General features: G+C 46.2%; 1 protein-coding gene across 1 annotated transcript in view; it reads right to left on the bottom strand.

Moving 5' to 3' along the window:
- Positions 1 to 14,278, bottom strand: part of Ccdc149 (coiled-coil domain containing 149) — a 94,786-nt gene that overhangs the window by 46,515 nt on the left and 33,993 nt on the right. Inside the window, exon 3 of the mRNA XM_032916013.1 lies at positions 13,862 to 13,900. Coding sequence (XP_032771904.1) covers positions 13,862 to 13,900 — 39 coding nt within the window. The remainder of the gene's footprint in view (positions 1 to 13,861; positions 13,901 to 14,278) is intronic.

The raw sequence follows: 14,278 nt of genomic DNA, 5'->3' as shown, positions 1-14,278 counted from the left end.
TGTGTGTGTGTGTGTGTGTGTGTGTGTGTGTGTGTGTGTGTGTGTGTGTGTATGTCTGTGTGTGTATGTCTGTGTGTGTGTGTGTGTGTGTGTGTGTGTGTGTGTGTGTGTGTGTGTGTTGGGAGGAGGGCTTACCTAGCCAGCCAGCCCCATTCCTTTCCCCGGAGCAGCAGAGCTGGCACATTCTGATACATACTCGACTCCTCTTGGGATTCTCCTGAACTTCTGTCAGCCGTTACGCAGCTTCATGCTTCCCTGCACTCAGTCTTCAGCGGGCCCTCGTCCTCTGTTCTGCAGAAAACTACCCTGATGACAAACCATAACTAGTTCTGACTCCCACTCCACTGGTTATGGTCTTGTCTTCCTTTAGCAAAGACAACCACTGAGCAAGACGGCCATTCAGGTGGAACCTGTGCATGGGCGCGTGTCTCAAAGCCTCAGGGTGAGGATGAAGGAAGGGGAAAGTTAGTCCCTCACAGAAATCACTTGAAGAGGCACACAGGGACCTCAGCCCCAGATTCCTTCATGCTGAAGTCGAAACCCAAGTGCAGGGTTAAACGACAACCCACCTCTAGTGGCGCCCTCTCCAAGCCTTCGATGCTACCCTCCAGGGAACGACTGTGTTGGGTTGAAAGAGGCAGCAAAGGAAAGAACATGAAGGTAAACTTTTCACCCATGCTTGATTTCCCCTCCACCGGGCGTCCTCAGCCCATGGGTTAGGATGCCCTTCTGCCTCTTCCTCCGGGGTATCCAGCATCCACGCTTGCTTCTTTGCTCCTACGTGCTGGGCCTGATTCCATCTTGGTGCCCGCACCCTCCGTCAACTCCTTCAGGCTTTTGCACAGAGGTCACGAGTCCCCATAGGACCCCCCTGGACCATTGATTTAACATGGCCCCCCTCCCTTTGCTCCTGTGCCTTTTGTCTGAGGTGCACGCCATCTCCTAACACACCATATAATTTACTTCATGGTTTATTGCTCGCTGTTTATTTCCTGACTCTCTCTCCCTGCTAAACCGTAAGTTCCATGAAGGGCGAGGAACTTGGTTCTCTCTCCTCCCCTCTCCCAAAATGCCCCATAGCACAGCTAAAAGACGGAATGAGAAGCCAAGCTGGATGTTCCAGCCTCAGCACTGGGAGTAAAAAGCAGCCTCTAATGACACGGAGCCTCGCCTGGGACAAACCCCACCCCTTGAGTTCCCGGTTCCCTTTTTCCACCCCACGGTGCGTCCTAAATTTTAAACCCCATATGGCTCAGAGCTTACAGTAATTGATTCCCATTTCTCCAGAATTCTGCTCTCATGAAATACACCATGGATGGTGGATGAGGAAGGCCAGACTCCCCTTTGTAGACAGAGAAACAAGGAACCATTGCTGCCAACTGACGGTGGAAAGGTCTCCATGGGGAGTGGAAGTTACTTCCCAGTTTTGCCCCTAGCTGCATGGGGGATTTCTCTATCTGCAGAGGGGAACTAACCCTGCGCCTTCCATGTGGTGACCTGAAATGTCCACAGCAAACACAGAACGTTGAAGCCCAGGCTGGACATCTAATGGTTCTGCTTAAAGCCCTCCTCCATGGCTCTAACTCAAGCACCCAGAAGACAAGAGTTGTGGGAACATGAAAGTTTCCTCCTTGGCCACATTCGGCTCCTTATGATTCTGTCCCTGCACTGTTCATTTTTCATCCCTTTATTTACACAAATCTTCCTTGGGCATCTGCTTTGTGCTACGAACCATCTTAGCAACAAAAGAGACAAAACTGTGATCTTGTAAACTCACATGTAACTGATCACATGTTACAGTATGTGGCACAGAATGACAGTGGCTCCCTAGGTCAGGTATTAAGCTTCTAGAGAAACAGAAAGCAAGTACAGGAAGCAGAGTGTGCAGAGGAGAACATGTTGAAAAGGAGATTGTGGGCCTTGTGGCCATCCTGGGGGAAGGATCCAGGCAGGGAAGGGGTATTCCTCACCTTGCATCTCAAGTTCTTTGAGGGAAAACAGTTCAAAGACACAAGGCAGGCTGGGTATAGGGACCCAAGGTGAAAGTAAGAGGTGTTCTTGGTTGACATTTTCTGGTTCTTTCCCTTTGCTCCACTGAACCCCAGAAAGTTCCCAGGCCTTAGCTTATGGATCCTCTCAGTGAGTCAGCAACAGATGGAAGGGCAGACACCAGGTAGAAGGATGCTCTCCAGGGAGAAGCTACTGCCACCTGTGCTGCCACCTGTGCTTCCACCTGTACTGCCACCTGTACTGTCACCTGTGCTGCTACCTGTACTGCCACCTGTGCTGCCACCTGTACTGCTACTTGTACCTTTCCATGAACAAAACTCAAAAGCAAACCAAAGCACAAAGCCTGCCACCCTAGAGTTCCCTATTTCAATCACTAATGGCTTGATCCCCTTTACAGCAGGGAAACCCTGACATTCAGGGACCACTGCCACTGAATTAGCGAACCCAGGATAACTTAATCTCACGCAGCAAAAGAACAGCACTCCAGTCCATCCCTGATCAATGCTTTTGTGTAATGCAGCCATCATGAATTATTAGAAAATAAATTTAAGGAAACCCCAAGTGTTTTAAAACGGTGCCCGGAAGATGGTTCTGGAAGCTCATTCCCAATTTCCCTGCCTATCTTGTCATGAGCCAGAAACAATTGGGTTGCATCAAGCCTCTGGACCTAGGGCCTTGCTCTGAGAAGTGATGACCCTGGTGATTCTGGACATTTGGTCATAGAAGCCAGGATAAATATCCAAGATCCCAGAAGATGCTAGGGTAGAGGCCTGGGCTGCAATAGGGAGGACATTCAGAGAAGCAGAGCCATGTTATCGAGCCTTATTTAGTCTGCATTCCAACTGCATGAAACTGTAAGACAGTCAGGTGCAGCCATCACCCACAACACAGTGGAGATGGTCAGTTGGGATCACAACACCTTTGGGTCTATGAGTTCATGGTAAATCTACCCCAGCCTTAAACTTGATCTCAGAGAAGCAGTGCGGGGAGGAGCACCCTTCCCTTAAAGCTAGTGACTGTAATTTTCTTTTATACTTGTCAGGTAGAGTTGTCAACACACTCTTTCTCTAATCAAGCCCTCCACCTTCTCAACTCCGAACCAGTAACTGAAAACCAGAAAATGACTATTCTGCTAAGGTACCCAATTGCTTGAGATACACAAAGGCGATGGGGGGAGGGGGGTTGTACATTTCAAAGAAGACCGGGCTAGAGGAGGAAAGTTCACACAGTTCTTCAACCAAAAATAACGCCCATGACTCACACGCTTGCTCTAACAATCCATCAAGCGAGCAGGTGGTGGCTGCTTATAATTTATCAGCGATGCAGAGCGCACTGTTCTGCCTGTTATGGAGAAGGACTCTGTGACCATCAGTTTGGAATAGCACTTCGTGAAGGAAATGTCAGGGAGAATGTGACAAGACCCTCCAGTTTCAGAGGGAAGGGAGACAGGCCCTGGAGAATTCTTCCTTTCCATCCCCAGGGCAGGTGGTGGCCCAGTAGAAAAGCTCCAAAAGGCACACAAAGGAGCCTTTTAAATAGTCAGGTCAAGCTAGAAAAGGCTGACAGGATCTCCTTGATAGCAGGCGTGAGAATGAAATGCAGTGTGCACACTATAGACTCCTCACCCTCAAGCCCCTCTGTCTGGGAGTTAGCCTATTGAAGTTGTGACAGGGGACCAATGAGGGGGCTTAGCCACTGGCGGCGTCTGCCGAGCCTGACAACTGAGTTCAATCCCTGGAACCCAGGTGGGGGAAGGAGATAACTAATTCCCACCACTTGTCCTCTGACACATGTGCACACACTCAAATAAATAAACAAAATATAAGAAGACATTTTCGTTGTGATGGAGGGGGAAGAGAGATCTGATAGAATAAGATGGGGAAGAGGGGGTAGCCAGAAGGTTTGGTGCTCTTCCAGAGGACCAGAACTTTCAACTGCCTATGACACCAGGTCCAGAGGCTCACACAAACCCTCACACACATGCATATTCATGTTGCCCATGAACGCCCTCACACACATGCACATACACAGGTAGGCACGAACATACCATAATATCTAACCTTAGTGGCAAGTAGGGAGAGGTGAGGCTTAGAAGCTATGGGCACTCTCAACTCTGGAGAATCTTTCCTTTAAGAGGGAGAAGTTCAGGTCCCAGGAGAGGGGGGATGGATAATGTATGCTGCGCTGGCTAATTTTTCATGTCAACTTGACACAAGGTGGGTCATCTGGGAAGAAGGAAACTTAATTGAGAAAATGCCTCTATGAACAAGCCTGTGATGCCTTTTATTGACTGATGAATGACGTGGTAGGATCTAACTCACTGTAGGCAGTGTCAGCCCTGGGCTGGTAACCTTGGGTGCTATAAGAAGGCAGGCTAAGCCAGCTAGTAAGTGGCATTCCTCTATGGCCTCTGCATCGGTTACTACCTCCAGGTTCCTGCCCTGGCTTCCCTGGATGATGAACTCAGAAGCTGTAAAGTGAAATAACCCCTTCCCCCCAAAGTTGCTTTTGATCGTGGTGGGTTTTTTGTTTTTTTGTCTTTTGTTTTTTTATCACAGCAATAAAAACTCAAAGACAGACGTATATCTGCTTAGGTACATCTCCACAAGCCAGCTCCTACAGTGAGAAGAGTTTGCCCTGGAAATGTTCTGCACAAGGCAATTGTCTCAACCTCTTGATGGCTCAGATGAATATGCCAGAGAACCAGCACCTCTCAACCAAACCTCTTAGCCACCTTCCGGTAGGAATTCTTACCAGGGAGGCATAGTCTCCCTTAGGTAAGTCCCCTGGAATCTGTTAGATACACATGATCTGAATCATTGAGCCGTGGGAAGGTTAGTCTACATCATAATAAAAAGTGTTAGGGCTTGAGCTGGAGAGATGGCTCAGCCTCAGCAGTTAGGCGTGGGTACTGTCCATCCAGAGGATCCAACTTCAATTCCTGGTACCCATAACCATAACTGCCTGCAACTACAGCTCCAGGAGGAAAAAAATACCTCAGACCCCCACAGGGGCCCACACTCACACACTCACATGCACATAACACACACACACACACACACACACACACACACACACACACATACACACCACTCACATACACATACACTCAACAAATAATAATTTTGTAAAAATGTATTCCCTCAAACAATATATCCTGAACATATCCTCCCCTCCCTCCAGACCTTCCCTTTCCTCCCCTTCTCCCAGCCTCCCCCACCTCCCCTCTCCCCCAGATCTACTGCTCTTCTGTTTCCCTTCAGAAGCAAATGAATATATATAATACATTTTTAAATGACAGAGCTGAGAGGATAAGTCAGTGGGCAAAGGCTGCGCAAGCGTGGAACTTCAATTCCAGCTCCCACAAAAAAAGCCAGTATGGTAAGGCGTGTTTGTAATCCCAGCGTAGGGGAAGCCGAAATAGACAAACCCCTGTAGCTCTCTGGCCAGTCAATCAAGATGATGAGAGAGTGCCAGGTCCCAGGAGAGATCCAGTGCCTAACAACAAGAATGGGTCCCAAGGAACACACCCAAGATTGACCGATGAGCCCCACATGCACATGCACATATGAACACACACACACACACACACACTATATGAGTAAATAAATGATGTATACTAGGAAGCTCTATAACATACCTCTCAATTTGCAGACCCATCGGAATAGGAAGTCAAAAGTAGAATGAAAGTAAAATGAGACAGAAAGAAAAGCAAATCCCTGACTTCCTCAGGAAAGAGGACGAACTGCAGAGCAGCTTTAGAAAGCACTGCCGAGTCCCATCGCACTAGGAAGTTTAAACCCTGGGCCCCACGGATCCATAGCTTCTATAGGGCAAAGTACTAGAGAAAGCAAAACTACATTTAAAAAAAAAAATCCCACCCCACAGTTGATGAGATGTCAGTGTTCTTAAGGCCTATGATTGATGGCAAATTTAATTGCAGTTTTCACTGTGCTGCCTTGGTCCAGTGGCAACTCCTATGTTCACAGTAATTGAGTAAAACTTGATTAGCGAGGGCCCCTGTTCAGAGAGACTGCCAAAGCTATAGCCCCCATTACATGGGCAGGTTTCTTATTTCCAGACACCAACCACTGAGAGCATGTTCCGTGCATAGTCTGGGGCAGCACGAGAACTCAGCAGCCTCCTCCTGCCTCAGTCTCCCCCGCCCTCACAGAGGAGGAATGTCTTTCCAGGCAAATCTATTGAGTGGCTTTTGGGAAGATGCAGTTTAAACCAAGATTTGCCTGGTTTAGGACATTATGGTTTTGTTTCTGCTTGCTAGTTGTTCCCGGGTGTCTCCCAAGTGTTTTAGACTGGGGGAGTCAAGATGGCTAGCTGAGGAGACGGCCTGCAACAAAGAGACTAACAGACTTATACTATATAGAGGTCTCCATGTCTTTATTATTAAACCCCAAGCAGGACCCCCAAAAGCTCCTGAAACTTTGTGGAGTCTGTGAGTCAGGGGCACTCCCATACTCGTTGTCAGATCTGTAGGATCTGTAGATTTGAGGATCTGTAGGATCATCATAGGGAAGATGGAGCCACAGTCACGAGGGGGAGGGCTAGAAACAGCTGGACCTGGGTTGCCGCCTAGCTTCCCTGGTGCGACACTTAAGTCACTCTCTTCAAAGTGTTATAAAAGAACACCTCAAAGCACTCGGAGTCTTTGAAAGAAGTTTTAGGCTCTCCGCATCAAACCAGGAGTAGTGTACAAAGTCATTCTGATTTGTGGGCCCTGGGGACTAAAATGAGCTTGACCAAGACGACTTTGCTACTGAAATAAAAGCCCCCCCCCCCTTTCCTGAACAGGGCCACTCTACACTCCATTTTCCCCAGAGTTGCCATCTCACGCATGTCACTGTATAAATAAGCCATTCCTTTTTAGAGGCAAGAAAGCAAAGACTCCCTAGTGAGCCAAGAGAGATGCCTCCCAGGGTACTTGTGCTTGAAATCAAACAACCAAAGACAAAGATATTAAAGATGTGTTTGACTGTCTGTTCAAGAAGGAGTTTTGTGGGAGAAGGGGTGTGCTGATGTGACCCACAAGAATTTCATCACCTAAAAAGATTAACCCAAGAGCATCTTGATTCCCTTGTCTCCTTCACGGAAAGTGCTTGTTTAGCAAAAGAAAAATATTTAAAGGGTCGTTTGAGATCTTCCCATGATCTCTCCGCACAGTGCAAAGGGGCGCACTGTGTACAGTTCTGCCTGGAGTAATGGGAAGACGTTTTCATTTCAATATCCCACGAGAAGCTATTAGTGCAATCGCTGTTGTCTGGGTTTTTTTCACAGCTTCTTTAACGGGTGATTTGCCGCTGGAAATTGAGTTGTTTGAAAAAGAATTCTGAGGTCCAAAAGGGAGGCATGACAACTATATTCCTAGAACTTACAAGCGTGAAGTTCAAGTCTGTCTTTTAAGGAGATTAAGAAGGAAGGGGGAGGAGAAAGGCCAGACAAAATTATGGTCAGAGGCTAGCGGGCACGAGAAACAAGGCTAACTTATGTAACGGGCACCCAGACCTTGGCACAATTGGCACCATGCTGGAAGTGCCATTTAGGCCATAAAACTCAGCATGTAGACAGCACAACCTGGCAAAACAAAAACAAAGATCTAATCCATCAAAGTTCATGGTTCTGGAAGTCTCCAAATGCACTAACCTTGCTTTTGTGTTTCTGAAGTCTTATTCCTAATACCTGAAGCTCCTCGAGCCAGGTTCAACTCCTATGCTTGAAAATCCACTCAGAAGAAGGTTCAGAGATCTCAAATACCCAGTGTTGGTGCAACCAGCTACTAAAGACTTTCTATGGGCTTAAACTAGTCTTCTCTGGTGAATACTTCCCAACAGCACAGTATAAAAACCTTACTTCCATTTCTGTTTCTCTACCACTGCTTAGTTCTAAACAGTACTTTCAAAATGGGCTAAGACTAACGGTGGTGACCATGGTTTGTTCCTGTTCAAGCAGTCTAAAAATCAAAAACAGAACCAAAACCCTGAACCAAACCATCACATCATAAACAGTCTTCTAGAGTCCAGTGTTGCCCTCTAAACCTGCTGTGTGTCCTGGGAACATCCCAAGAAAATTATAAAAGACCCAGCACTCACCCCACACTCACTGACGACCAGGGATGGCTATTCTTGGTTGTCAGCTTGACTACATCTGGAATTCACTAAAACTCAAGTGGCTGGGGAAACTGATAAGGGATTTTTCTTAATTAAATCATTTCAAGTGAGAAGACCCACCTTTAATTAGGCTCCTTTGAGGGGAAAGGGTCTACCTTTAATCTGGGCCACACTTTCTACACTCATTAGACAGCCTTTGTTGGATTAACTGGACCATAACCTGTAAACCACTGTAATAAATTGCTTATATTTGACTAGCCTTGGATATTATAATTTTGCTACTGCTTGGTAGTGGCTCCCAGAATAACCCCCAAGTGTTTTGATTATAAATTATTGATATATAGAATCATTCTATGAGTTCTGTTCCTCTGGAGAACCCTAACTAATACAGCACACTAGAGGCCTTCCTGTAGAAGTTGTTCAAGAACTTCATGAATATCTTCATTTTGATGAGGAAGCAATGGAGGCTTAGAAGGGTTACTCAGCTTGTCCCAAGCCAGCTAGCCAGCAAGCAGACTATTAGCCGGCCTGGAAGGCATCATCAAAGCTCATGTTTACTACCTTTATGAAAGGTGCATCTCAGGTGAAAGCAGGACTTACACACCTAGGCATGGACACTTGTATGCCCTCTTAGAAAGTACACAGCAGCCCAAGGGCTAAGAATGTGTTGTTTTCTATATAAATATGTGAAGAACCCTCAATCCATGTACAGATCCCAATATGCAGCCTGTGGATGCCAAGGACACACAGGTAGGCCAGAGAGGAACTAAGACTCTATTAAATGGTAAGCAAGGGTTTGTGACAAGCCCATGGGCTTCCTCTACAGTGAGGGCCTGTGGCTTTGGACATGTTTGCAGAGACATCTCTGATTCCCAACAGGGTGAGATAAAGGAGAAGGTATGGTCACAGCATCTCTCTTCCAAGAAATGATCAGGGAAGGTCCTAGTGAGGTCCTTCCAAGTCAGAGATGGCTACTGCAGGCTCAAGGACGACGAGGCAGCAAGAAGCAAAGTGGGCATCTCCTTTTGCAGCGCACACATCTTGGAATCTCCATGCTGCCTCTGTTAACTTGGTGGTCCAGGCTAGTTCAGTGCCATCAGCTCGTGTCAAGTGCATTCATTCTGCAGCTGGGGGGAGGGGGTAAACACTTCTCCTTCTGCCTCATATCTGGGATCAGTACACAACATGGACTCGGAGGCACTGGGTCAGGAGTGTGCCTCACCCACTTCCTGCTCATGCAGGAAACAGTTCAGGAAATGAGCATGACTCCCTCCCATTGCAAACACACGCACTGCCTGGTTTTGGCTACATGGGAAGGGACGGTTCTAAGGGAAGTCACCTTGGAATCAGTGTGAAAAAAAAAAAAAGCAGCTGAATGCTCTTCTCCATTCTGAACAGCCTGACATAAAGTGACTTTAACACTACCAGTCAAAACCATTAACCTGCCCATTAACTAACATGAAACAAAACTTTAAAATATTTTAAAGGAGAAAAGGCCTCTTTTTCCTGATATCAAGACTATTCCCCCAGTACTCAGGCAGAACATACTTTCATGTGTCCCCCAAACACACACAGTTTTCTCTCCTTGCACAATCACTGTCTACCATCCTATACCTAATGACATCGTTTCCTGGCCTAGTCACAGTATCCCCATTAGACTTACTTATACCAAGATACCTTGGGAAGTGAGGGGGCTGACACCAGGACAAGAGGTAAGATCAAGGGGTGGTGACGTTGACAGTACAAGTTCACAAGGTAAAGGGCTTTTCTCTGCCTTTTTTTTTTTATATATATACCCCAGGTCCTTCCTGTCAAAATAAGCACTGGACACATGTTAGGTGCCCACTAAGATCTTCCTGAGACCCAGCAGTCACCACTAACAGCTGGGGTGCAGCTGGGCAGAGTTCATATTCATGTGACTTCTACTTCCTGTATATGTGTAACTTCTTTGTTCTCCTGTGATGGTTTGTATATGCTTGGCTCAGAGAGTGGCAATATTAGAAGGTATGGCCCTGTTGGAGGAAGTGTGTCACTGTGGGGGTGGGCTTGGAGACCTTCCTCCCAGCTACCTGAGGATGTAGTCTGTTTCTGGCTCCCTGTGGCTGAAGCTGTAGAACTCTCGGCTCCTCCGGCACCATGCCTGCTTGGATGCTGCCATGTTCCTGCCTTGATGATAATGGACTGAACCTCTGAACCTGTAAGCCAGCTGCAATTAAATGTTGTCCTTTATAAAACTTGCATTGGTCATGGTGTCTGTTCACAGCAGTAAAACCCTAACTAAGACACCACCATAAATGTCCCCTTCCACCCTGGTCAGATAGCAGTGACCATAACCATAACTTGCCTCACTTGACTGGGCAGGAATTAAACAAGGTCACCCACAGCAGCTGTAACATACTGAAAATGATTGAACGATAAGGTTGCCTATGCTTAGTGTATGTTACTCAAAGATCACTTCAAAAGGAACATAAAGTGGGTGACTGTGACACTATCTACCAGTGCCCATGGCATGGGCACAGTGGGAGCCATCTCGGCTCTGTGGAAAGCCTATCTAACCCTAAAATGAGCCCTGGTTTAATTCTGCCTATACTCTCCCCTGAGACCCAGAGAACTGTCTTATTCTCAAGGCAAAGGATGTAAGGCCCATACATAGTTTCAATGTGGTTAGTGGTTGCATTACCTACTCTGGGGAGAAAACAGGCCACAAAGAAGAAATGATGATAAACAAGAGAGTTGACATGGAGGACAGACCTAGGGCCACTCACACTGTCTTCCTACTTCCAAGGCCAACTATATTTTGCCTCTTGTGAGTACCAGACAATTCTAGGGAGGATCCTATGATCTAGGAACCATTGCTTTGGCCCAACTTACACCAAATGCAACCATAAGGCTTCCAAGAAGGACAGCGTGCCCTCTAGAGGGCTAGGGGCCATGGTGGACAGTTAATATCCTAGAATAGAATGACTTTATTTTAGGGAGGAGGAAAGAGAGAGGGAAGAGAGAGAGAGAGAGAGAGAGAGAGAGAGAGAGAGAGAGAGAGGAGAAGGAGGAGGAGGAAGAGGAGGAAAGGGAGGAGGAAGAAGAAGAAGAAGAAGAAGAAGAGGAGGAGGAGGAGGAGGAGGAGGAGGAGAAGGAGGAGGAGGAGAGGAGGAGGAGGAGGAAGAAGAAAAGGAGAGTAGGATGGAGAGGGGAAGGAAGAAGAAGAGGAAGGGAAGGAAAAGAAGCCTTCAGGAAAGCTCACCTGTGCCAGTCACTGAGGTGAACATTCTCCTTACATTATATCGTCTGTCTCTCATGGACACTTTGTATAGTAGGCATCATATTTATCCCGTTTTATGAAGAGGAATGCTGAGGTACCCAGAGGTGCCTTCTTGAGGCTACACAGTCTGGATCACGTCATTGTGACCTAACAGCCCTTCCGTCCCCGATGACTAATCTAAGCCAATGATCATAATAATGCCCTGGGGTTGGACAAAGAAACGGAGTATGGCCTTGATGGACCAACAACCTAGAGAGAAGGTCTTGAATGTTGGGCATTTTGCCACTCCTGCTCATGGGATACAGAAACAGAAGGAAGCTAATGCTGACCACAAGAGGAAGCCATCCAGACAGTTGCTGCAAGGACATACTTCTTGGGTGAGGTGAGTTTGAACTTCAGATAAATGATGACTTACATTTTAGTATGTGTGTCCCCATCATTGCCTGGAATATACTTTTATCCTAAAAGAGTATTCATTGGCTATCTGATTTCAAGTCGACCTGAGCACCCTACTTTTTTTTTATTTGCTAACCATGCCCCAGAAGAGAGACAGGGATTAACAACCCCAGGAGACTTTGACCACACAGCCCTTGGCTTGCACCATCTCAGAGCATCTGGTTCCACGAGCCCATTGCATCCTTGACCAGCTGCACAGTTCAGAATCCTGTTACTTGCCTGCCCCTCCATATCTCGTGGGGCTAGCAAGTGATTTCTGAGGTTGGCAGGAAGGACGCCCAGCTTAAGCTCCAGCACCAAATTAATTCCCAAAGAGAAGGGAGCTGAGCACCATATTAAAAGCCACAGTGCTCGCGTTTGGCACCTTGAACTTGTATTTTTAGAACCGTAAGGATGCGGCTTGACAGACTTACTGGAATTCATCAGATTCTCCTCAGTAAATGTAAATGTGTCATTATAAAGTCACAGAATGTGAACGCACTTAAAACTGGAAAACTCCTTCATGAATACTAACAAACTCTGAAATCACAGGGAAGATGACTGCCTCCAGCTATCGAAAACACCCAGCAAGCCAAGATTAAGGATTTCAGTTTTTTAAACGGTAATGATAAACTCCCATGTAATTTTGTTTAGAAAAAAACATCAATTAGCCACACAGAAAAATTAGACTTTAGATCAAACACGGAGCATTACAAACTAGTCACATAGAGCAGGGAGGAGTTTAGGAGAGGGAGTAGCATTGGACAGGGGGACATGGACTGCACTGCCTTATGGATAAGAGTTGTGTGTGTGTGTGTGTGTGTGTGTGTGTGTGTGTGTGTGAGAGAGAGAGAGAGAGAGAGAGAGAGAGAGAGAGAGAGAGAGATTATTTACCAGCATCAGAAATCTCAAGATAATGAACCTACGAATTTTATTTGCAATACCTTGTACATTAACAATGAACTGTGTTTGCTGAAACCCATCAGTTACAAACACAGGATGTTGGGGTAACCATCACAGCTGGTTTCTGTGTTCTGGGTTACATATTCCCGTTCTGAAGTCCTGCTCAAGTGAAAAGGCCTGCCGTCCCAGAATGCACCACCATGAACATTACCACCACGAGCATATGAAAACCTCTAATACACAATACAAGGCAATGAAAAAAATGCTGCAAAGTTAAGGGAAGGTCTAAGAAAGCTGTCTTGGGGGAAAGATCACTCTTCCACACACATAGGAGTGAGTTCAAATCCATCCATAAATTAACATATTCAATACATTTACTATTAGCCAGCACTTAAAAAATAATCTTAAAAGGAATTAAATTGAGATAGCCTTTTTACCATCTATCAAATTTAGATGTTCATTTTTATCAATTTAATGCAACAATTTTCCCAAAGTTTCAATAGTATCTGTGTGGAAGAAACAAAGGAAGGTGTGATAAACATTGCTCGGCTTTATCTGAACAATGGGTTCACGGGTTTATCTGAACAAACAGGAAACATTTGAGCAAACAGAAATAAGGCAAACGGGCTGACCCAAGAAGCCCTGAAAATCAAGGCAAAGCCAGATACTCAGAGTCATGGAGGATGGCCGAGGGCCCAGTGGAGTAATCCTGAACTCGGGACAGGGTTGATTGACGAACAGGATTGGCTACTATGCAGAGAGAAGTAAGAAGCAGCGTGAGAGTTTTATAGAAGATGTGTTAAAAGTCTGAAGTGGGAAGGCCTTAGCAGGCCTCCTGCTGCATTAAGGAGCTGCCACTGAACCCTCATCTCCCAGCCTTCCAACGGAATTCCCCACAATCTGGGGATCCAGTCAGCTGCTGTCTCCCCACACCTTGTTGGGCTGTGCTCAGAATCCCTTCTGCCTCATCTGGTCCCTCAGACAACCACATCCTCCATAGTTTAAAACATTCCAGGAAAACTTAAAAAGGAAGTTTGCTCCATACATTTGAGGATTCCCAATTCTTCAAACAGTGTCAAGGTAACAGTCACGTTAGATCTAAAATCTGCCAGATATCGGGAAGAAACCTTACCTGTTTCCTCTTTTCAGGGGGAAGTGATGGATCTCCATCCTACAAGGAAACAAAGACTGTGTCTCACTTTCTAAGAATGAAACTGTGCACCCAAACTCACCACAGAATCCCAACCCTCAGTTGGACCAACTGTGAGTCTAAATTCAGACTTAGCCCCGTCAGCCATGCAGCTAGTAAGGTGAGGAAGGAAGCTCGACGACTCTTTAAAAATAACTACCACTCGAGAGGGGACCCCAGAGAATCAGCTCCAATCAAGACCAAACATGTATTTTCCAAAATGCTGTTTCTAAAAGAGAAACCTAGATGGGTCAAAATTACTTTGAGGCAGAGCATAAATTGAAATAGTATTTCATTTGGTTAAAGTTTTTTGAAATAGAATAAAAGAAATCATGACTCACATGCACACAGACATAAATA

Source organism: Rattus rattus, chromosome 11, assembly GCF_011064425.1.
Source record: "Rattus rattus isolate New Zealand chromosome 11, Rrattus_CSIRO_v1, whole genome shotgun sequence".
NCBI lineage: Eukaryota > Metazoa > Chordata > Mammalia > Rodentia > Muridae > Rattus > Rattus rattus.
Note: the sequence above shows the minus strand (reverse complement) of the source record. Positions and strands in the feature narration are given on the sequence as shown.